General features: G+C 36.6%; 1 protein-coding gene across 1 annotated transcript in view; it reads left to right on the forward strand.

The window, feature by feature from the left end:
- Positions 1–24,081, forward strand: part of RAB2A (RAB2A, member RAS oncogene family) — an 89,532-nt gene that overhangs the window by 18,345 nt on the left and 47,106 nt on the right. Inside the window, exon 2 of the mRNA XM_045861100.1 lies at positions 13,125–13,196. Within this exon, the coding sequence (XP_045717056.1) occupies positions 13,125–13,196 (72 nt within the window). The remainder of the gene's footprint in view (positions 1–13,124; positions 13,197–24,081) is intronic.

Raw genomic sequence — 24,081 nt, forward strand, 5'->3', positions numbered from 1 at the left:
TATTTGGCAGCGAGCACGTAGTCCAGCTATTTTAATCTGGGTAAATGACAGAGACAACCATGGAAACCAAGGTACCATATTTTGCTATATATAATGTACACCCATGTTTTTGTCTCAAACTTTCAGGGAAAAATCTTTTGTTTTAATTTTTTAAATCAATTATTTATTTATATTTAGAAACAAAACTGATTATCATATTCCAGGGTATTATTTTGCATACAGACACTGTTCTCTAGAGTTACACTTTTAATGCATAAGCAAAAATAAAAGAATTAAAAACATGTATATAGATACAGAATTAGTACTATCCATGTCTAATGCACATCCTTATGTTTCCCTCAAAAATTTAGGCCAAAAAGTATGCATAATACATGTCAAAATACAGTAATCATGTTTTGAATTTAATCTGTACTGTGGTGAAACAGATCTCCAGTATTTTCAGTTACTTATCTGTTATACTACATACAGTGGCTTCAGAGTATTTGTAGCTAGAGAACTAAACAGGATTAGACACTGAAACTGGCATTTTAGTTGGTTGTGTCTAGGGCAGTTCTCAAACTTCAGTGCCTATCACAATCACCTGGAGAGCTGCATAAAACACAGATTTTAGGACTCCACCCTAAAGTTTCTGATTCTGTAAGTCTGGAACTGATAATTTGCATGCTAACAAGTTTGCAGATAATGCTGATGCTGCTGGTCCACTGACCATGCTCTGAGAGCCAGTGTTTTAGAGAAACATATAACTTACATCTTCCAAGCTGATCCATACTTTCTCAGAACAACAGAAGTAACTGAGCCTGCCCCTGGCAAACCATGGCAAAGGGTCATCCTAATTTCACCTAATGGAAAAATCTTTTTACGAAGAGGTTTATGTAATAGAATTGTCACCTGGTGGATAACTCATGAACCCAAGTTGTATTTATTTTATGTTAAATTGCTAACAGATGATTCAGTCAGTTCCCCCTTGATTTCTGTCTTGTAAATGTTAATTGAAAGAGAATAGAAGTATTCTAGATTCTTTAGTTGATTTATTTTCCCACAAATACTAGCAAAATTGTTGTAGATGACTTCTTTCATTGGATGTGTGGTTAAATACTAGAAAGTAATTTCCAAGTTTGTTTTTTACAAGCCACAGTAATAGGTACATAATACATTGCAAGCCAGTGTTCAGATATGTAAGTGTATATATAGCTCTAAAACAAAAGTTTCCAAACAGTACTATTCTAACTTTGTGTAGTACATGCAGTCTAATATTTGCTATTTTGTTCAGTCATTTTTTGATGCTAGTTGTGATCCCTTAAATTGATTTCATGACCTAACTGGTTACAGCCTACTGTTTAATATCACTGTACAGAGGACTTCTGTGATTCCAAGAAACTGTGACACAAGATTCTGAAAAGTAGTTTAACTTCAGTTTCCTTCCCTATGATTCTTCTCAAACACTCCAGTCCTCCTCCACCATTACACAAACCTAGCAGGGGAAGGTCTCAGGAGTTGGGACAGAAAGGAAAATGATGCTGTTTTTACCACATCCTGCTATCTGACTTGTTACTAGCTTTAATAGTCTTTATCATTTATTTCCTCTGAAAATTGGCAGGTGCTCCATTTTATTTTCCACTTTTTAAAAATTTAGCCCTGCCTGGTGTGGCTCAGTGGATTGAGTGCCGGCCTGCAAACTGAAAGGTCACTGGTTCGACTCCCAGTCAGGGCCTATGCCTGGGTTGCCTGCTGGGTCCCTGATTGGGGGCATTTGAGAGGCAGCTGATCAATGTGTCTCTTGTACATCGATGCTTCTTTCCCTTCTTCCTCCCTCCCTTCCCCTCTCTCTGAAAATAAATAAATAAAATCTTTTTTAAATCTTAAAAAGAATCATTAACTATAATGTGGAATTAGAGTAATGGAAATTTGGCTAAAAGGTAGAAAGAACACTAAATACAGTAGAAGCAGATAGCAGGCATAGCCACTACCTATAAGACTGAGGCAGAGCATGGAAGAAAGGAACAAATTTTGGCAGCCAGACCTTTTTGGAGGAGCATGGCAGAGGACCACTGTATGGCAGAGAATATAGCTGAGTGTCCAAAAATGTTAAGTGGAAAATTCCAGAAATAAACAACTCGTAAGTTTTAAATTGTGTGCCAATCTGAGTCGTGTGATGACATCTCATGCTGTCCCGCTCTATCCTGCCCAGACATGAATCATCCCTTTGTCCAGTGTCTCCACACTGTAAATGTTTGCCTCTAGTTAGTCACCTAGTAGCCAATTTCAGTTATCAGATCCAGAGTGGCAGCGTCGCAGTGCTTGTGTTCAAGTCACCTTACTTACAAATGGCTCAAAGTGCAGGAGTAGTGATGCTGGCAATTCAGATATGCCAAAAAGAAGTCATACATTATTTCTTTTAAGTGAAAACGTGAAAGTTCTCAACTTAATAAGGGAAGACAAAAAATTGTATGCTGAGGTTGCTAAGATCTATGGCAAGAGCAGACGTATCTGTGAAATTGTGAAGAGGGAAGCAGTCGTACTAGTTTTACTCTCACACCTCAAGCTGCATAGTAAGTTAGAGGTACAGTTCATAAGTGCATAGTTAAGATGGAAAAGGCATTCAGTTTATGGGTAGAAGACACAAACAGAAAATGCGTTCTAACTGACAGCATTGTGTTGCACCAGAAAGCATTGAGCCCATAGGAAGATTTCATCAAGGGGTCCCCTGAAATGAGTGATCACGTTCATATAAACTTATTTCAGTATGTTGTTACAATGTTTCCATTTTATTGTTAATAATTGTGAATCTCTTACTGTGCCTAATTTATCAATTAAACTTTTTCATAGGTATGTACATATAGGAAAAAACACAGTGTAAATAAGGTTCAGTACTATCTACAGTTTCAGGCATCCACTGGGGGTCTTGGAATGTGTCCCCCTAGATAGGGGGGACTACTGTACAAAAAGGTGATTGTTACTGCTCCTGAGGAAGGAGGGTGGATGTATAAACTATAATAAGAGCATAATGTGATAAGGGCGTAATACAGTGTGTATAGAATATTCTGGCCTTAGCATGGGATAAAGTGTCAGCCTGCCTTTAGGCATTGGGGAACAAAAATGAAGTGGATAAAGTAGTATCTCTTTTATTCTCCTCATGCTGACTCTCGTATTCCTCACAATAACCTTATGAATAAGGTAGATAGTATGATTGCCACTATACAAATAAGCAAATGAGGCCCAGAGACCTGAAACAACTTTTTCTATCAGTGTTACACACAGGATCCAAGTCAAATCCAGTATTTTTATCTTAAATTGGTGATGTACTTTGAAATGCAGAAGGCTACAATAGTAAAAGTTTACCAAATATAAAACAGGTTTAGGTACTACTATGAAGATTTAAAAAGGGAATTAGGTATGTCTCAGCCCTTAAGGGGTAAAGGGGTTTATGGTTTGGTAGTGCTGGTAGACGTGGTATGGGCTCTGATTGAGTTACCTGAAAAAGCTTAGAAAAGTAAATAATCAAAATGTGAAAATAAGAAAAAATGGAAAGGTAGTTGTCACTTACTGCACATCTGCTAAGTGCCACACTTGATACCTTTCTCACTATAAATCATCCAGTCTCACTGTAGTATAGACCCTGTGTTAGAAAGTTGTTGGAAATAAGGCTGGAAAGATAAACTCATTACATGAATTGGACCTATGTAGGTAGGTACTAGGTTGTGACAGGTTATGTAGAGTTTGAACTTTGTTCTGTAGTCAGTAGGAAAGATTGACATTTTGAAAGGTAAGAGTACAGAATTATAGTTATGATTAAGTTAGAAGATATATGTACTTGATACAAAGTACTTGTATCAAAGTACTTTGTATCAAAGTATTTGATACACACACAGACATATATATTCATACAGTAGTGGCAGAGACACACTAGATGTTAAATGTAATCCTTTCCTTCTGTCTTCTTTTCTCATCCTTCCCTGATGCAGTCGTATGTAGGATAGATTAGAAAGCTCGTGCATAGTTAGATGGTTATTACACTGGTCCAGGTAGGAGGTAAAAAAAAAAAAAAAGCCTTATGTAAGACAATAGTAGTGAGGGTGAAGAGAATGTTACTGGCAGAATTAACAGAATTTAGGGAAGGATGTTGTAGGGAATGAAAAAATTAAAGATGAAGATAATTTGAGGCGCTTTACACTTCAGGAGAGTGCATACTTCAAATACAGGCTCATTTTCATTTTTTTTTAAAATATAAAAGTAATGGATACATGTCAGTGTTAAAACACTGGAAGGGCAGAAGATTGGATAGTGAAGGTGAGGGTGAAAGGTGACATCACACAAAGAGAAAAGGAAAATACAGAGTTTAAAACTTTGCCAAGAGTCCTGACCAGTGCGACTCGGTTGGGCGTCATCCTGCAAAGCCAACATACAACAATTAACCAATGAATGCATAAATAAATGGAACAACAAACTGATTTCTCTCTCTCCCACTTCCTCTAACATCAGTTTTTAAAAATTTAAATTTAAAAGTGCAGGAAAAAATAAAAACTTGGGAGGAGATAAAGGCAAAGAGGTTTTCTAAAGAATGCACGGTGTAAGGAGTAAACTGCTTAGGTTAGGCTTCTCCACTCACTGTTGTATTTCCATAGCTGTGCAGCAAATCGTGGCAATTAAATAGTGGTTGGGGCTCTTCCTAAGTCGGTTTTTTAAGTGAATTTTACCTTCCAGTGAGGCCTGACTTCTTTTCTGTTGTTCTGAGCTCAGGTCTAACTTTGATTTCCTAGAGACTATGACATACCCAGCGTGGTGGGATCATCTCAGATCATCAGTGTTCTTTCCTTCCTCGAATATTTACAGCCAGAGAATATTGTTTTTTTATCTCTGAAACCACATGTTTATATTAATTATGTTATACACATGCACAGTCAAAAAGTTTCCTTATTTAAAAACCGGAATACCATCTAACTCACTTTCATGAAGTGAGTTAGGTGGTATGAAGATAGGTGCATATGGTAAAAGCTGAAGATAGGTACATATTGTAAAAGCTTCCTAGAGGTTATGGCATTTGAGTTAAGTTGTAAAGATAAGTAGCTGTTAGCTAAGTGGACAAAAAGTCACTGAGTATTGGAGAAAGAACACAAAATATGCTAAATAAATACATGGAGTGGTTCAGTGTGTAAGAAATACTGAGAATCAGAAACTTGCATTTGAGATTATCTCCCTTATTGATTTTCATGGCTTTGGTCTCTCCCAGAATACATGTTTTAGTACTTTAATACTATGAAACAAGATACAGAAATATTAGATGGTTTTCATCACAGGAAGGATGAAAACCATCATGGCATTCTCCATATCTTCTATTTCCTTTTCATCTTATTGATTCTTTAGCAACTCTTTAAGCCTTGTTAGCATACATGGTTTGTGTATATTTTAGTGTCAGAGAAAAGATGTCTTAACTTCTTAAAGCTTACATCCTTTTGGAAACATCTTTTATTTCTTTATTACTAAGCTCACTGCCTGGCATACAGTAAGTACCTAATATTTTTTGAGTGACTATCTCTTCCCGTTCCTGTTAGCCTTTAGTGGCATTTTTTTCAAATGCCCTATATTCTGTTTCCTTTTCCTTTATCACTCACTATTAATATGTCTAGTGTTTGAATTACTTTACTGATTACATTAGGAATTGTAGACTAACTTAAAAGTCTAAAAAAAAAGGAGGAATGAAAGATGGCTTGTCATAGATAAGTGTATTTGTTTCCTGGGGCTTTGTGACAAATTGTCATTAACTTGTTTTAGGGCTTAAAAACAACAAAAACCCGTTCTCTCACAGTTCTGGAAGTCAGAAGTGCAAAATCCATAAATCGAAGGGCTGTCCTCCCTTCGAAGGCTCCAGGGAAAATCGTTTCTCCTTGATTTTTCCAGTTTCCTGTGGCTCCAGGTGTTCCTTGGCTTGTGGCAGCATAACTCCAGTCTCTCTGCCTTTGTCTTCAAGTGGCCTGTATCTCTGTCTCTTTCTGCCTTCTCTTTTAAGGACAGGTGTCATTGGATTTAGGCTCCAGTCTTGAAATTCTAAATTACATCTGCAAAGATACTTTTTTGCAAGTAAGGTCACATTCACAGGTTCTAGCAGTTAGGACTTGGGCCACACCCACAAGGGTAGGCTGCCAGATCAGTATCTAACTGAAATAGTAGAGAGGATTGCTATCTTAGATGTAAGGGAGACAGTGTGTGGAAAACCAACAGCATAAAAACAACTCTGAAGTCCTTTTATTTAAAAGACCATTTTAAGTACTGAATATTTTCTTCAATCATTTTACAAAATACATATTTAAATATTTGAACTCAAGGTCAGATGGGTTTGGTTGGAGATTTTGCTCCGCAGCTATATTCATCCTGAAGAATCCTCAACTTAACATTCTCACTAAAACTTTTGAATCTGAGCCTGGTATTTATTTGAAATAGGTAGGAATGCTGTTTTCTTTTTCCTATTTTACAGATGTGGAAATGGGCCTCAGTTTCTACAATTTGTACATGGTCATAGGTTATAAAATAATACAGGTGGATTTGAATACTGTTGTTACGAACTGTAAAGCTTGTTGAGTTTATTAATTTTTTATTTAAAAAGAGAAGACTTTATTGTTTTTCATGTTTAACATGCTTTTCAATTTGGAATGTTAACACAGAGAAGAATAAGATTTTCTGTGTTTGCAAAATAACTTACTAATATTAAAACCACTCGCTATAGCTTGGTGTGGTATGTAGGTTCTTTGGTATGACTTTGAAATATATAGTTCTTCAGTGGATCGCTTGTAGTTGTTCATTCATGAAACTTTTGGGTTTTTTTTTTAATCTTTTTCTAGGACTATGTGTAGTAGATGACAATATGCAGCCATTTCAGGACAACAGTTGGACAAAACTTTTCTTAAGTGGTTAGGAATTGGCCCTTTTCTAACCTTTTCTTGTTCATATTTTATTTACTTATTTAAAATCTTTTTTTGTTCAATTACAGTTGACACTTTTATATTTTAAATTAAAGTTGTTTATCTTGTGATTTTAAAAATAGAGCCATCACTGATTTTTAAAAATTGTCTTGAAATTGGTGGAAGTTAAAGACTAGGAAAATGAAAGGCAGTAGAATACCTAGCACTTACACCAGTGTTTCTTGTGGGGCCTATTATTACCTAAAACTCATTGAGGGACTTATTAATTAGATTCTTCGGCCAAAGACACACTAAATCAGAATCTCTGGGGTAGGACTTTAGGAATCTGCATTTTTAATGAGTGTTACATGTAATTGTTTGGCATTGCTGTGATATTTAGGTACTCAGGTTTCACTACGTTGTGTCCTACTGAGGACAGTGACTTGGGCCCTGAGAAAAGGAAGAGGTTAAGGTGACTTAATGGTATAAACTCAGCAGCATTATTAAGTGTAATAATTTGCATTAATTAAAGAGTGGTTGAATAGCCAAAGCAATCTTAATAAAGAAGAACAAAACTTGGAGGTATCATATGTCCTGTGTTTAAACTATATGAAAAGGCCATGGTGATCCAAACAGTATGGTATTAGCATACAAATAGAAATATAGATAAATGAAACAGAATAGAGGGCATAGAAATAAACCCATGGTCCATAAATTCATGAAAGAGAAGCCAAGAATATACATTGGGGAAAGGACATCTCTTCTATAAATAGTGTTGGGAAAACTGGACAGTCACATGCAAAAGAATAAAACTGGACCACTACCTTACACCATATACAAAAATGAACTGAAAATGAATTAGTCTTGAATTTAAGACCTGAAATCAAACGACTCCCTGGAAGAAAACATAGGCAGTAAATTTCTTGATATTGGTCTTGGCGTTGATTTTTTTTTGGATCTGACACCAAAAGCATAGGCAACAAAAGCAAACATAAAGAAGTCATAGTACATCAAACTAAAATGTTCCTATATAGCAAAGGTTACCTGAGTAGTGCTTTAACCACTGTTATACAATGCTAACAATTCATTCAGAATCTTGATGCTGATTTGGGGATATTTTGGTAAACATCAAAAACTTCTAATGTATAGAAAGTGATGTAGAGTGTGAGCTACTTAAATAGAAGGATCAGGGATGTGCCAGTGGCCGTGAGTAGAGGATGTGTGAAGGCCTTGCAGGTTCCAGTGGTAAGAGAAGGATTTGGAAGGCCACTTTTGTGTTTGTTCTGTTTCTGTTTAATTCCGCAATTATAAAACACGTGTTTTTATAAAACAAACGTGTCTTTTTTTTTTGCTAGTTACTCTCTTCACATGGTTTTAAATACCATCTTATGCTAATGACTATGTCTCCAGCCTGAACATCTTTCCTGAAGCCTAGACTAATATCCAGTTTCCTACTCACCTTTACCACTTGGATGTCCAATAAACACCTCAACTCAAAATAACTGAACTGGAACTAATGATCTCTGCCTACAATTACCCCAACTCATTGATTCTTCCATTTGATCGGGCAAAAAATATTGGAGCCATACTTACCTACTTCTCTCAAAATCTGTATCAACACTATCAACAAATTCTCCTGGCTTTGTTTCAAAAATGTATACAGAATTTAGTAACTTTGAACCACATCCACTGTGACTGCCCTGGTCTAAGCCACCATTTCTTGCTTGATTGAGAAAGAAAGCCTCTTAACCAGTCATTATCTTTGCTTCCTCTCTCATCTGCTTCTCCTCATAGGTTGTTGTCATTGTAGCAGCCAGAGTAATGTTAGAATTTAAGTCAAATTATATCACTCCTCTGCTCAAAACCCTCCAGCAAATGTATCTCCCATTTTATTACACATAAACCTAAGTCCTGCCGTGTCTATTATGGATATGTCTCTTCCCTGCCTTCTAAGCTTTAGCCAAATTGGCCTTATTGCAGTTTCTCCAGCACATAATCACCTCGTAGCATTTGCTCTGTTTCCTCAGCCTGGAGTGTTCTTTTAGTAATCCATCTGCCTGTTTCCTCTCCTCCTTCAGTCCTTTAGTCCTACCCAAATCTCCTCCTGTCAGTGAGAGAGTACCTCCTTTAAACACCACACCCTTTTCCCTTCCCCCATCGTCCAGGTCCCATATCCTTACTCGGCTGAGTTTTCTCCGGACCATTACACTTAACATCTTACAACTAACATGCAATTCACTCTTTGTCTCTCTTTCTGTGCATAAATACGCACACACATTTTTTAAAGGTTTATTCCTTGTCCCTTTCTCCTTACTTCCCAAGGGCCAAGCCTTTGTCTTTATTGTTTACTGATATAATCCAGTTGCTAAGACTCAGAACGTAGTAGACACATATTTCTAGAAAGACTGATGTTTGGCAAGCATTGGAGATACATGTGGTTACATTAAAAATGAATAAAAATTGGGTTTTGCCCTGGTGCTTTGGTTAAAGGTCTCCTTTCTGCATATTGGACCGGTGATGCAATAGAAGTTCTCAAAAGGTCTGTGCATCAGTTTTGTGGGGTTAGCTACTTGAGCTGCATTAATGTTCCTTAAATCTGTTGAATTAAGCTTACATTTAACTTGAATATTTAGAGATATGGCTTACTTAATTGTTTTACTATTAACACATATAATAGAGCACTTGAAAAACAGCTTAATACAGTAATTACAATCACAAGTGCTCTTAGATTTTAAAATGCAGTAAAAGTTGTCTTTAAAGTTTCAGATTAGTATGATTAATCATAAAATAAGGATTGGCCCTTTAGAAAACTGATGACAATGGCCATGAAGCAAGATCTCAGATGCTTTTTTCTCCTCTTTTTTTTTAACAGCTAAGACAGTTTTGTAAGAAAATAGAAAGGAGGACGGAAAGAGGCTCTATAACACTTGTGTATCCATTATGTGCTGGAGATACATTCTTGAGTATCGTCTCCATCTTAATAAAGCTTATGTTCTGTTAGGGGTCACATTCTGGTGGGAGAGCCTATAAAGCATTATGATATAGTTGATTTTAAAGGAAAATGAGGAATTGAGGTGATTTTGAGTTTCTTGTTGTGATCCATGAGAAGGCAAGTCTAGAGATAAGAAAATATGAAGGAGAGGCTGAGTTTGTTCTGAGTTGTTGGTTGGGAAGAAGGTGGCAGGAGAATGAAAAGGAAGGGATTAGTGTTTGGAATTTTGAGTTTCAGGCCTGAAGGAATTAAAGTGGACGTGTTGAGTGGGCAGTTGGAAATAATGAGAGTGAAGTTAAAATGGTGGCTGGAGAGATGGATTAGATAATCACTGACTAATTTGTAGACTTGAGTTGAGGCTTTAGAGCTTGATTAGTTCTCTCAGGTGAAAAGGTAACCAAAGATTGGATGGTGGAAAAAACCTCCAGCATTTAGGGCTTTCGTGAGGGAAGAGGAGCGGTTGTCACAGAATTAAAAAACTAAGGAGATAGTTACAGCCTGATAAAGCCAAAAGAGATTACTTTCAAGGAGTTTGTAAGCATGTAAACTATGATTTGTGGCACAAGTAGATCCTATTTTTGGATCAAACAAGATGAGGACTGAGAAAAGGCTAGTTACCGTATTTTTAGGACTATAAAATGCATCTAAATTTTAGAGGAGGAAAATAGGGAAAAAATTCTTGAGGCAAAAAATGTGGTCAGATATTTAATAACCTGTGACCCTGCTCCACTGCCCTCACCCCACCCCCCCACGAGCCAGGCAAGCTACATTCAGACTATAAGACTCACCCCCTTTCCTCCCATATTGGGGGGAGTGCATCTTACAGTCTGAAAAATATGATAATTCAGTTTGGTGATTTGGAGTCAGATACCCCAAAAGTATTTGGAAACAGGTTTCTCCAGAATTAAAATAGAAGTCAAAAAATACTGAATAAAAGCTGCCTGTAAATATAACTGACTCTAATAAATGGCCTGTAATAAAATTAAGGAGACTTGGGGAACATTACAATGGCACTTGGATATATTCTCTGCATTCCAAGATACTTTGATTACCTGAAGAAACAATGTGGATTCTTGAAAGTGAAGAACCCAAGGATAAGCATTTTCTGTAAAACCAGCACTTGGTCAGAATAACTGGTGTTGGCATTACTAGAGCACTACATATTCTCTTGTGAAGTAAGAAAGGGTTTTCAGGCTCTTGTATCACTTAAATGGCAGTTAGATGATTCTTGAGGTTCTTTAGCAATAAAATCTGTGCTTTCTAATTACATTTTTTCTGTGCCATGTGGGAAAATTTGGAGTGTTAAAAATAGAAATGAAGAAAAGATGCAGAGGAATCTTAAATGCATATTACTAAGTGAAAAGCCAGACTGAAAAGGCCATACATACTGTATGATTCCAGCTATATGACATTCTGGCAAAGGCAAAACTATGGAAATGGTAAAAAGACTAGTGGTTGCTAGATGTAAGGGGCGAGGGAGGGACTAATAGGTGGAGTGGAGGGGATTTGTAGGGCAGTGCAAGTATACTGTAATGGTGGATACATTATACATTTGTCAAAACCCTAATGTAAACTAAGGACTTTGAGTGATGATGATGTGTCCATGTAGGGTCATTGATTGTAACAAAACAATTTTTACTACTCTGGTGCGGGATGTTGATAGTGGAAGAGGTACTGTGCTTCCTACAGGGCAGGGAAAGTATGGGAACTTGCTGCTGTACTTTTTGCTGGGTTTTGGCTATGAATTTAAACTGCTCTTAAATAATAAAATCTATTTTAAAAAAGGACTGAAGGTTTACATCTCAGTTATTCACCTATTATGTACTTTCACACTTTAAAAATATATTCCTTTCTATCCAAGACCTGAAAAGCTGTTCAAAGGAGTTAGAAATCTTATAAAATGAGTTAGACTTTGTGCATTTTATACTATTAAAAAAAATCATGGATAAAAGGAAGAGAAGAAAACTAAGGTCAAATGTTTTGAAATTCCAGTTTATTTTCATTTAACTAAAATTTTAAAACATTCAAGAAACTTTGAACAAATAAACTGTTTCCTGAAACAGAGCTATATATATATAGGACATTTTTTTTGATTTGTTACTGGGAATTTTGATAATCTTTATAACATTTGACAAAAGGGCCAATCATTCAGCAAAATTAAGTGTTGTGTCTTTCTCACAAGACAGCAAGTGACAAGATATTCATTGTCCTCATGAGTTTATAATCCAGAAGTCACTAAACAGCTTAAACTGTCACTTCTCCAGCCTGTCAGTCTAAATTAAGTCTCTTCTGTTACTCATCTTCATAACACCATTTTCTTCTTTCAAATGGAGGTTATTGTAATTACTTCAAGTTACAGTTCATATAGATGATTTGAGCATTCAGCCTGTTTAATTTCTCTACCTGTGTTAGACTGTGAGAAAGGAAACAACAGTTTTCCATACACTCGTTTCTTCAAATCAGTGCAGTGCATGATTAACATTCAATAAAGACTTGAGTGCGTGAGTGAGTGAGTGAATGAATGAATGAACAAACGAATTCACTGAATGATCACTGCCTTCAGTGTTTTCTAGAAGTGCAGGATGCTGTCAAGTAAGCGGACTTGGTCTAGTGTGAAGATAAGGGCCTGAAAATGAATAGGAAGGTGCTGTTGATGTTCAATATCCAATTCTCATAAGAGGGCAAGTAGGACGAATATAGAAAATAGGCCTGTAGTTTAGGAATGTGGAAGTTATTCATTACCTTAATGAGGTGAAATAATGGTGGTAGAGTGAAGGAATGCAATTCAGATTAGAATTGATCCTCAGATGTATTAGTCAGAAGATATAGCAAGCAACTTTTTACAGAAAAGTAGATCCAAAGACTGCCAGCTTATTTGTTTGTTTATTTTTAGAAAAGAAGATAAACTACAAAGAGGAAATTGTTTTAAAATATATAAGCACTGTAGTAGAGGCTACTGGGAGGATCTCACTTATCTTGTACGAGTTACTGCTGCTTTTATCTGTCAGATTGAAATGTTGAATGAATAAAAGAGAATGAGAAACGGGTGTTTTGGTTTGATTAACACCTTCCATCTAAATTACCAATCCTAATTTCTCAAGAAATTAGAGCACTGAGAAATCATGGTAGGTTTTTCACAGATCACCAGAAACCCTGGCTTCCTATTTTCCATGTGCTTTTATAAAATGTTTCTTAATATCTCTGAGTTTTGAATCTTAATTTTTTTTTTTAACTTTCAGGTGTTGGTAAATCGTGCTTATTGCTACAGTTTACAGACAAGAGGTTTCAGCCAGTGCATGACCTTACTATTGGTAAGTTTTATAAAAGAGATGATAAGCAATCAAAAGTTTTGGGTAGTGGAAATGGAATGTGCCTGGAGGGGTCCAGTCTGTTAGTAATGAGTCAGAAAAATCAGTGAAACTCGATTTGTTGCTGTGCAGAGGTCAGTCTCCATCACTTTTTAAAAATATAAGTATAGTAAAATATTGTGAACTTTGTAAAAGTGATTGAAAAGCAGCAAGACATTAATATTGTTTTATTATATTTAATGATGAAACGAGAGTCAGTGTAGCACAGGGGTAAAAGCAAAGACTCTGGACCACTTGCCAGAGTTCAAATTAAGGCTCTGCCATTAACTAGCTGGGCAAGTCACTTTACCACTCCATCAATATCTGTATTTGTAAAATGAGAATAATAGTAGTAGCAATCTCACAAAAGTTATTGTGAGCAATAAATGAGTTAACAAATATGAAGCATTGGAACAGTGCCTGGCAACATGGTAAGTGCTCTAAGCTTACCTATAATTACTTATCAAGAAAAACTACCATCAAGCATTTTTTAGTTTCCTTGTCAACAAATACTAGCTATTATTATTAGTGATACTACTCATTAATGTGCAAAAGTATAAAATTAAAATGCAAAAATCTAAAAACTTGAAATAAGCATACTGTTTTGGGGTCTGTATTTGTTTTAAAAAATTATATTTATACCCTGAAAGCTAAAGAATCTAGCTGGAGACCTGGCCGGTGGCTCCATAGGTTTGAGCGATGTCCCATATACCAAAAGGCTGCATGTTCAGTCCCTGGTGGGAGCACATACATAGATTGCAGGTTCCATCCCCATCCATGGCCATGTCGAGTGCAGGAGGCAACTGATTGTTGTTTCTCACATCAGTGTTTCTCTCTCTCTCTCTCATTTTCCCTCCCTCCCTCCCTCCTTTCTGTCTCTCTAAAATCAATTTAAAAAACATATCCTCGGGTAGGGATTTAAAAAAAAATCAAGCTAGATTATTGTTCTATTGCTGTAGCCCAATAACAAGTTGAAATTAATCAACTATAAAAAATAAAGTATTTTGTAATCTAGTTAGACTTTACAACTGATAGTTGGATGTATCTTTTCAGGCTATGACTGCTTATTCTCTCTATATATATTAATTCACTATTGCAAGCAAGTTGATTCTCATGTCTTGTGTATTTTTTTTTAAACAATAGACACATATCTCTTTTACCTAGGTGGATACAGAATAATCAAGAGTCAATAATTAACATGATAACAGTAACAATGAGGGGATTTTAAAAGATTTTATTCATTTATTTTCAGAGACGGGGAAGGGCGGGAGAAGGAGAGAGAGAGAAGCAAGCATTGGTGTGTGAGAGAAACATCAGTAGATTACCTCTGGCATCCCCCCAACTGGGGTCCTGGCCCACAACCCAGGCGTGTGCCGTGACAGGGAATCAAACTGGCAACCTTTCAGTTTGCAGGCAGGCATGCTCAATCCACTGAGCCATACCAGCCAGAACTCTTGTGTATTTTTAAAGTACCAAATCAAAGATAGAGTTTATGAATCAAATTACTAGATCAATTAATAGTTTTCAACCAACCCACATGTACTTTGTGGACACATTAAAATCTTTCCTTAGTAGTAGCAACTGTTAATAAAAATATTCAAATTCCATTTTTTCCATTTTTATTTTGATAGTTTTAAGTATATACAATAATAATAGGTAAAACAGTATATTTGTATTTCTGGTTCTCATGACATAGTTTATCTTTGGTGAGCTCATTTCTGTGTATAATCTGCTCTTTCTTCAATAAGTCTGAACCTTGGTAGCCATCTCTTAGGCATGGCTCAGTCCTGAGACAATTAGCCAAACAGTTGGCTTTAGTATAGGATACTAAGCAAAAGTGACTTCCTTTTCCTTGAAGTTTTTATTTAAATTTCTGAATTGTCATGACACACCTGATGGAGATGATGGGTCTGAGCCTGCTGTCAGAAATTGGCACAGGCTATACTTGCGAAGAGGAAATAAGGGAGTAGACCAAAAGCAGTTGTTTGGAAAACTAACTCGTGTAACTGTACCATCTGACTCCCCTCTGGGTTTGCTGACAGGAGGCACCAGAGATGGAAGGCTGAAAGCAGCGAAGCCAAGACTCTTCTCTCTCTGCATGGGTTAGCTGTATGTCTTAGGAAGAGCTGTATGGCTCTAGTGCAAGCCCATTCCCACCAAGCCCACTGGTGGCCTGGCTTCTAAGTTCTGGAAACCCTGATTTTCTAACTTTGTCTTCCCAGCCTAGGGATGGTAGCAGCTTCCTGATGTTGTCAGTCTCTGAGTTGCTTTACCATCTTTTGGGCTTCTCAGCTCTTTCTTTACTGTAGTAAGCACCCTACATTCAGTTCTCTCTTTTAAATACAATACTCAGGTATGGTTTCTGTTTTTCTAGTTCAACCCTGACTGCTATACCTTATGATACTCATTATAGTATATTTTTCTGACATAAAAACAATTTAGCAGGTCATTAGCACATATTTTAAAAAGAACTTTGGAATGTTTCCTAAAATAAACATAAGGCAGTATCTTGATTCTGCTGCTTACTTGTCTTTGCCTGATAAATAGAGAAAGGTGAAAAGTTGAGGTTGGGTCATGACTAAGAAGTATTGAATAATAGAAAAGAGGAAATAAAAGACCATAAAGTGAGGAAATACTGTGAGATATTCCTTACCCTTTGACTACTGTCTCAGTGAGAATTGCCATGATATGAATTAAAGAAGCATTTTATAAATAAATAGCTTCCTGGATACAGTTACACTGATGGTCCAGACTAGAGCCTTGCTGTTCAAAGGCTATTTAAGGGCTATTGCACTGGACCAGCAGCATCACTATCATGTGGCAGCTTGTTAAAGAATCTCCTGTGGCCCTGGCCCAGTAACTCAGTTGGTTGGAATGTTGTCCCAATATGCCAAGGTTGCAGGTTCAATCCCTGGTCAGGGCTCACCATAAGAAACAACCAATGAGTGCATATATAAGTGAAACAATACATCAGTAAATATCTCCCTTTCCCTCCCTCCCCTTTTCCTTTCTCCGCTGTCTGTAAAAATTAATAAACAATTTTTTTAAAGAATCTACTGAATTGGATTCTGCATTTGAACAGGATCTCCAAATGATTCGTATGAACATGAAAGTTTGTGAAACATTGAAGCAGTGGCTTTTAAATATTGATTACCCAGCTAGAAATATGTTTTACAGTGTTGACCTTGCACATACAAGTGAGTACGTCCCCACAGACATCCAGGCCACTTATTCCTTTCCTTTTTCTCCTCCTGTGATCTTACTTCCAAAAGTATCTCAGCTAATTTACTCTCATAGTCATATCCAGGACTTTGTCATTACCAGTATCTGCAGCCACTCCAAAATTGCAGTTTCATGCATTTGGCTGTTTGACTATATTCTTTTCTTCCTTTCAACTAATATCCTCTAATTCCTAACAGTAATAATTTATTTACCCCAACAGACCTGTAATTTATTGATCCTGCCACCTTTTCACCCTCACACCTCTCACATTACTTCCCTCCTTACGCAGTTTTAATTCTCACCACTATAGTTGTCATAATCACTCCTGTGTACACTCTTCCATCCCCTTGTGTTGCTTCATCATACTTTTGTGGCTAACCCATGGGTTAAATTCAACTATCTGTACTTCATACTGCATGGAAAGAAACACAGAGCCATGCTAACTAGTGTCATTTCACTTAATTTCTTAGACACTGACTTTTAACTGCTGGGTAATTACGCTTTATTTCCAGTCTATTCATTCTCTACTTTTCTGCATAACTATACCTTCTTGTTCTTTAAGTATGCCATACCTTTTCTATCTTCACTGTCAGATGGTAACCTTCGTTACTATTTCACTCATAGAGGCAAGTAGAAGAGCATTTTCACAGGTTTCTGCTACCACGTAACCCACCCACCTGCATTGCGCCCATGAACTCTTCCCTTCTTCTTGCTACTGTGGGTAGACTCTAAGTTGCTAGCAAGGCCTGCTCAAGATCACTGCTTCAGCAGGGTTTCTTCCAGTTGTCATTAATTTTTCCCTGTTTTGATGTTTTGTTTTGTTTTTCAGTTTTCAGTCTTCTTTTTAGTAAAAGTCCTCAGAAAGAATTGACCACATTTTCTCTCTCTAATTCTTTTTCACTTATTCTTGAACCCACTCCAACTAGGGCTCTTTCCTCCATGTACACATATTCAGCTGCTTATCCACCATCTCCTCTCTTGGATATCTAATAGGCATCTTTAACTTAACATGTCCCAAATAGCTCCTGATTTTTTTCTCCCAGATCTTCATAAATATACATGTATATATACTCATACCTATTCTCTCGCCCAGATTTATTTTTTTCTCCTTTTGTTTGTTTGTTTGTTTGTTTGTTTTTGAGAGGACATTTATGAAAGATGAAAGCTGGAGACAGTGAAACAAAAGAAGGGCTTAGGATAGAAGAAGCAGCAGGAGAGAGCCTAGGCAGGGCTGCTGTGACTCTCTAGAAACATTATGGGAAAGAAGTGATCCATGCAGGGCAGTGTGGACTTGCTGAGAAGTGAAAGTCACAGTGACAGAAGTGAACCAAGGCAGGGCTGCTGTCAGCTCACTGAAAAGTCAGAGAGAAAAGGGGGTCTTGGAGACAAGTTCAGGGGGAAAGCCCCAGACAAAGCTGCTGCTGCCTGTTGCTCCCTTGGTTGCAAGTCTCTCATGGGGAACCTTAGAGTTTAGGAGATGCGTGACTGAGAAGGAAGAAAAGCATGGGTGTGCTCCAGAAAGAACCCATCTTCCCGTAACTTTTTATATAAGTAAGTGTAAGTGGACATTGTCTCCCACCAGTATAAAGTCCATGACAGCAGAGTTATCTATTTTATTCATGGCTATATCTCTAGCACCTGGTACATAAAAGGACTCTATAAATATTTGCTAAGTTAATTGCTCCATGGGGTGGGGGAGCTTCATAAAGCAACATTTAACATAGTGCTTAATACATGCGTTTCTTTAATGTTATTCAATTATGTTGCTTACAAATAATTCTAGTTACAGCCCACTCATTCCCACTACATTGATTTCACTACCTGTTAATAGCAGTTTGACAAGCACTGATCTGGAGGCTGGGCCATTTGTTTGTTAATTCCACCTTCCTACTTATCTCCTCTGCTTCCTTAAACCAGTCAGCCTGTAAGAAATGACTGCTGGAAGTGAAAGTATACATTGGGGGGAAAGGTGGTAGAATTGAAGCATCATTTCTGTTAGGCACCCCACAGTGTATCAGCTAAAAATATACCTCATTGTTTTGACTGGGGTGTTTCAGTAGGTTTGGGTATCATCCCGCAAACCGATTCCTGGTCAGGGCACATGCCTGGGTTACCTGCCAGGTCCCTGATTGGGGGCATGTGAGAGGCAGCTGATCCATATTTCTCTCCCTCTCTCTAAAAATAAATAAATATAATCTTAATTTAAAAAAAAAGATACCTCATTTATTTGGGGTTCAGTTTTCTGGTAACTTGAGTTACCTAGAATAATACTGCCAAGAACTAAGAACATAAGTTAACAGACATATTTAATTTAAATCTCACAAAATTTATATACCTGAATTTTAAAATGTGAATGTATTTTTCTGACATAGTTTATGATTACTATGAAAACATAATAAACATCCAAAGTTAAATTTCTTGTATAACTTGCTTTTGGCCTTCCAGCAACCACTATAAAGAGTTTGTGTATATCACCTTCTAGAGTTTTTAAATATATCATGAAGATGCACATAAAGCTGTTCTAATTTGCACTTCTTCCACTGATGTACTAAAGTACCTGTTTCTCCTCACCCCTGCCTCTACTGTACTTAATAATGTTTTTAATTTTTGAATTGGAGAGGGAAAATGGTTCGTTTACTTTTCAGTTCCCTTTTTTTTTTAGTGCTTAGCATTTTTTTATATTTTATGAACCACTTTTATGTCTTCTCTTTGAATTACTTGTTTGTATCTTGGTGCCTTGTACTACTGGTTTTCTTTTGTCAAATCCATTAATGTTTTTCTTTATGGCTTTCAAACCTTACTGAAGGAGACTCCCCAATGTAAAAACTGCAGGCACATTTTCTTAAATATTCTTCTGATACCATAAATTTGCACTCCATCTCGTGTATGGTTGTGTAATATGATTTTCTGTAATCCCTATATAACTTGTGGTCTCATACCATAAGTTATAAGCCATTCCTTCTTTTTTGTGTTTGAGCAGTCACCTTTGTCATATGCTAAATTTCCATATGTAAGCAAGACTGTTTGGAAACTCTCAAATCTATTGCATTTATGTTCTTTTGCTATTTCATAAGGCAGGATTACACTGTAATATTTATGGTGACTTTGTAGTATACTTAATGTGTGATTGACATTTTTCCTCTTCTGAGTTTTCTTGATTGTTCTGTGTGTTTGTTCTTCTAAGAAAATTTTAGTCTCAGCTTGCCCATTTGCAAAGTTTTCAGTGAGACTTCTAAAAATGGATAACAATTCTGTTAACTTTGTAAGTTAATTTGGAGACAATTTATGTTTTTATTGTATTGAGATTATCTGCTTATACACAATTTCTGTTTTCATTTATCCTAACTTTTTAAATGCTCTTCAGTAAAGTTTTACAATTCTCTTCATACAGGCCTTGTGCTTTTCTTAAGTTTGTTTTGGTATTTATCTATTTTGTTGCTATGGTGAATAGGATTTTTTCATCATGATTTTTGTTAAATTAATTATTTTTCATGTTCTAGGTAGATGGTTTGGTCTTACCTGGAACTCACAATATTTTTGTAGCTAATATTTTTGTACCTTTTTGTTTTGTTGTTATGATTTGTGGCCAGATCTCTCTAGAGTAATTTACAAATTGAGGGCATTATAATCTTTTCCTCAGTGTAATTTGAATTCCTCTAGTGTTTTACCTTGAAGTGTAGTATTTACTGTTTATTTTTCATAGAAAATTAAGGAAACATTTTTAATATATCGTTTCCTCTTTGTTTCTGTAATTAGGAGAATCTTCTTCCCTAAGTTCAGTTTTGAATCTCTGCCGTGTCTAGGTTCCAGGAACAACAGGTCCATATGTTCTCATGCTGGTCTAAGGAAGGCTCAGCCTGACTGCTTGTTTACTACTCAGTTCTGCTCTCTGCTTTGGCAGCCCCACCTGGCTGGAAGAAGCCACATTCTGCCTCTGGACCTCCACAATCCCCTGGCTCTGACAGGTGGCCCTTGCTCATAGGGACTATCATCATTTGTTATGTGAGTGGTAGTTTAGAAATTTTGGTGTAAATGTGGAATAATAACAATAGCTGACACATACTGAATTCTTACTGTGTGCCAGTCACTGTTCCATTCGTATGTGGTAATTATTTTAATCTTGAAAAAAATCTCATGAGATGGGTTTCATTAATACCACCTTACAGACACGAATATTAAGATGCAGAACCAATTTTATTTTTTATATTTTTTAATAATCCTCACACAAGGATATGTTTATTGATTTTAGGGAAAGAGGAAAGGGGGAGAGAAACATCCACGTGAGACAAACATCAGTTGGTTGTTTCCCATATGCACCCCAACCAGGGTTCGAACCTGTAGCCTTTTGGTGTATGGGACGATGCTCCAACCAGTTGAGCCACCCTGCCAGGGCAAGACCCAGAAGCGATTTTAATAACTTACCCAGGGCAACACAATTAGTAGATACCGATTGTCAACTGTTCCAAAAATGGTTAATATGCAAGGATGCAAGTACTTGCTATGTAAGGACAATGATAATCTAGAGACTGTTAGAAAATGTATATTTACATGCTGAGTATTTTGTTCTGGGAGGTTGGAAGTGAATAATATTTGGAGAAAAATAAGCGTCATTCCCTGACAATTAGTGTCAGGAAATGAGACCTTGCCTTTGGTTCCATAGTTTCTCTGGCAGCCAAACTGTCTGTTAATTGAAAATGTATCTGGGAAGACAGCCTCAAGGGCATAGGGGGTGATGGTTTATCCTATTTTAAAAAAAGATAGGGAAACCTTTCTAAATAGAATTCTCAGGAATATATATATTTAGGGAAAAAGATTTTTAACAATCCATTAGAAAAAGCAAGGTTTTTTGGTTTTTTACTTGTTTGTTTCTAAAATTTCCAGGGTACTGCAGGTTTTAGTATTTTCTTTTGTCACATAGCTTAGAAAGGTAAAACCTGCCCTATACCCAGCTAAGAATGAGAGGGTAAATGGGAAAGAATTATGTTTTTTTGGAGCTGAAATTGAAACTCTTCTGTTTTTGTTTCATTTGATAGGAAAACAGAAATCAGTTGTTTTTGTGTTTTTTTTTTTTTCAGTAAACAACATTGCTTGTTCATTTTCCCCTTTGAGATGTATATTTCCTTCCTACCATCATTCTTTATCTCATTCCTGGATAATAATACTTTCAACTAGTTTTGGGGTTTTTTTTTCTCCATCCTAACCATATCAATAAATTAAATTAAAACATCAATTTTATTCTGACATTTTCCAGCTTTTACAATCCTGATTTCTATGTAACATTTCTTTAAAATTGGATATTGTTTTAGAAGCAAAAATCTTTGTTTAGCCCTGGCTGGTATGGCTCAGTGGCTTGAACACCAACCTGCAAATCAAAGGGTCACAGGTTTGATTTCCAGTCAGGGCACATGCCTGGGTTGCAGGCCAGGTCCCCAGTAGGGAATATGTGAGAGGCAATCACACATTGACGTTTCTCTTCTTTCTTTCTCCCTCCCTTCCTCGCTCTCTAAAAATAAGTAAATAAAATCTTCTTAAACAAAATATTCTAAAAAAAACTTCGTTTAAACACTTTAAGCTTCAACAACCTCTGTCTACCTACTTTGTATAAAGATAGATAGATATTCAGAGTATGTATCTATATACCCACACACTTGCAAGCGTACATACACCAAAATCCAGTCATGGCTAAATTAAGCAGAAGGAAATATATTAGATTGGCTGAAGTTTTATAAAGAACCCACAGGAGGGTAGAAACTTCAAAGCATCTTAAGGCCCTGGAAACAGGAACCATGACAGTGGTCCTTTAGCAGAGGTAATCTTAGCTTTTCACCTGCTAGGATGGAATAGTTGCAATCAATTTTAGTATGTTTATTACTTCAGTCAAGATCAGTTCCAGAGGAGCATCTGCTTGCCCTTGCTTGCCCTGCCTGCCCACCCCTGGTTGACAGTCAAGGGTCTGTTTCTAATTTAGAGTTGTTTTTTTTTTTTGTCAAATTTAACATTGCGCATTGGATTGAAGAAATGTTGAATTCCAAGGAGCAATGCAAATTATTTTATATTGTGGTTAAAACCCCATTCATGACAACAGAAGGGAGAATAGGATTTCTCTCTCCATTTGTGGCTAGAAGAAACAACCATGTCCCAACAGGGACAGGCCCACAAAACAGGCATGTGCCCTGACCAGGAATCGAACCTGTGACATTTCGGTTTGCCAGATAATGCTCAACCAACTGAGCCACACGGGTTAGGACAACACTGGGTATTTCAAAGAACATTTGTATCATACTTAGCCACTGTTTTTTACCCTCAGCTACTCTAATTTTGTGTCATTAATGGTAAATTGTTAGATGGTTGTGTGCCCTTTCATGTTGTGGTATACAATATATATGATAGTATATACCTATATATTAGTAAATGAGTACATATGTATATAAAGATAGGTAGGTAGATTTATAAACACTAATGGTTTTTACATGGCGAAATTTTTGATTTTTGCATTTTTATTCTAATACATCACCACTCCTGGGTCTCTTAGTCTGAGAAACATAACATTAGTTTCTTGGTATTGAATATGCCTCTAAAATGGAATAATTATTAAAATGTAGAGTAAAAACTCCATCAAGTTATCATGGAAGGACAAATTACCTTTCTATTTCACTCCACTAATCACAGTTGGGGAAATTATAGGAGATGCTGAAATAGAATTCTGACACTGGGCATTGTGCCCTTACCTGAGAAACTAGAGGCTATTTTTCTGCCAGGAAGACATCTGGTTTCTGGAAACCATGTGTGTCTTTCCTTCACCCCAGCTGATCTAAATACTGATAGAACTCACACCACGCAGTAATGATTTGGTGTGACACTAGTGATAGATAGACTTCTTTCAGAGTCGTCTTTATAGCTTGTGGCTGTTCTGAAATTATCCTTTTTTCTACTTTTTTAAAATTATTGAATAAGTACTTCTAAGAGAAAATAAATGCAAGAGGAAAAGCCAAAGTATATGTAGTAAATTTGTAAGTATAAAGTTTGTATTCCCTTTGACTTCAATTTGCCTAAAATCATAATCATAAGTTGAAAATGTATACTGGAAAGTTCGTTTCAGTATGTGTTGGTGAACATATCTTAGTGAATTTGGGAATGACCTAAATTTGTAGCAGTAGAGTACCAACTTGGTAAAGTGTGTGTGTGTGTGTGTGTGTGTACAAATATTACTGAGCTCTTATAAATGCTAATGGTATAGTTTTATATATTTATTATTGGCAAGAATATTTACCATGGAATAATGTTTATAGCATATTGTTGACTGAAAAACAAATTGCAGAACAGCATTTATATGTTCTATTTATATGAAATTGTATACTCATTTCTCTCTCTCTTTTTTTTTTTAGGATTTTATTTTTTTAGAGAGGGGAAGGGAGGGAGAAAGAGGGAGAGAAAAACATCAATGTGTGGTTGTCTTTCATGCACCCTGTACTGGGGACCTGGCCCGCAACCCAGGCATGTGCCCTAGACTGGGAATTGAACCAGCGACTCTTTGATTTGCAGGCGGGCACTCAACCACTGATCCACACCAGCCAGGGCTTGTATACTCATTTCTGTGTATTTATTTATTCATGGAGTGGTGTCTGGA

The sequence above is a fragment of the Phyllostomus hastatus genome, unplaced genomic scaffold (genome assembly GCF_019186645.2).
Source record: "Phyllostomus hastatus isolate PE091 unplaced genomic scaffold, TTU_PhHast_1.1 phas_scaffold_21, whole genome shotgun sequence".
NCBI classification, from domain to species: Eukaryota; Metazoa; Chordata; class Mammalia; order Chiroptera; family Phyllostomidae; genus Phyllostomus; species Phyllostomus hastatus.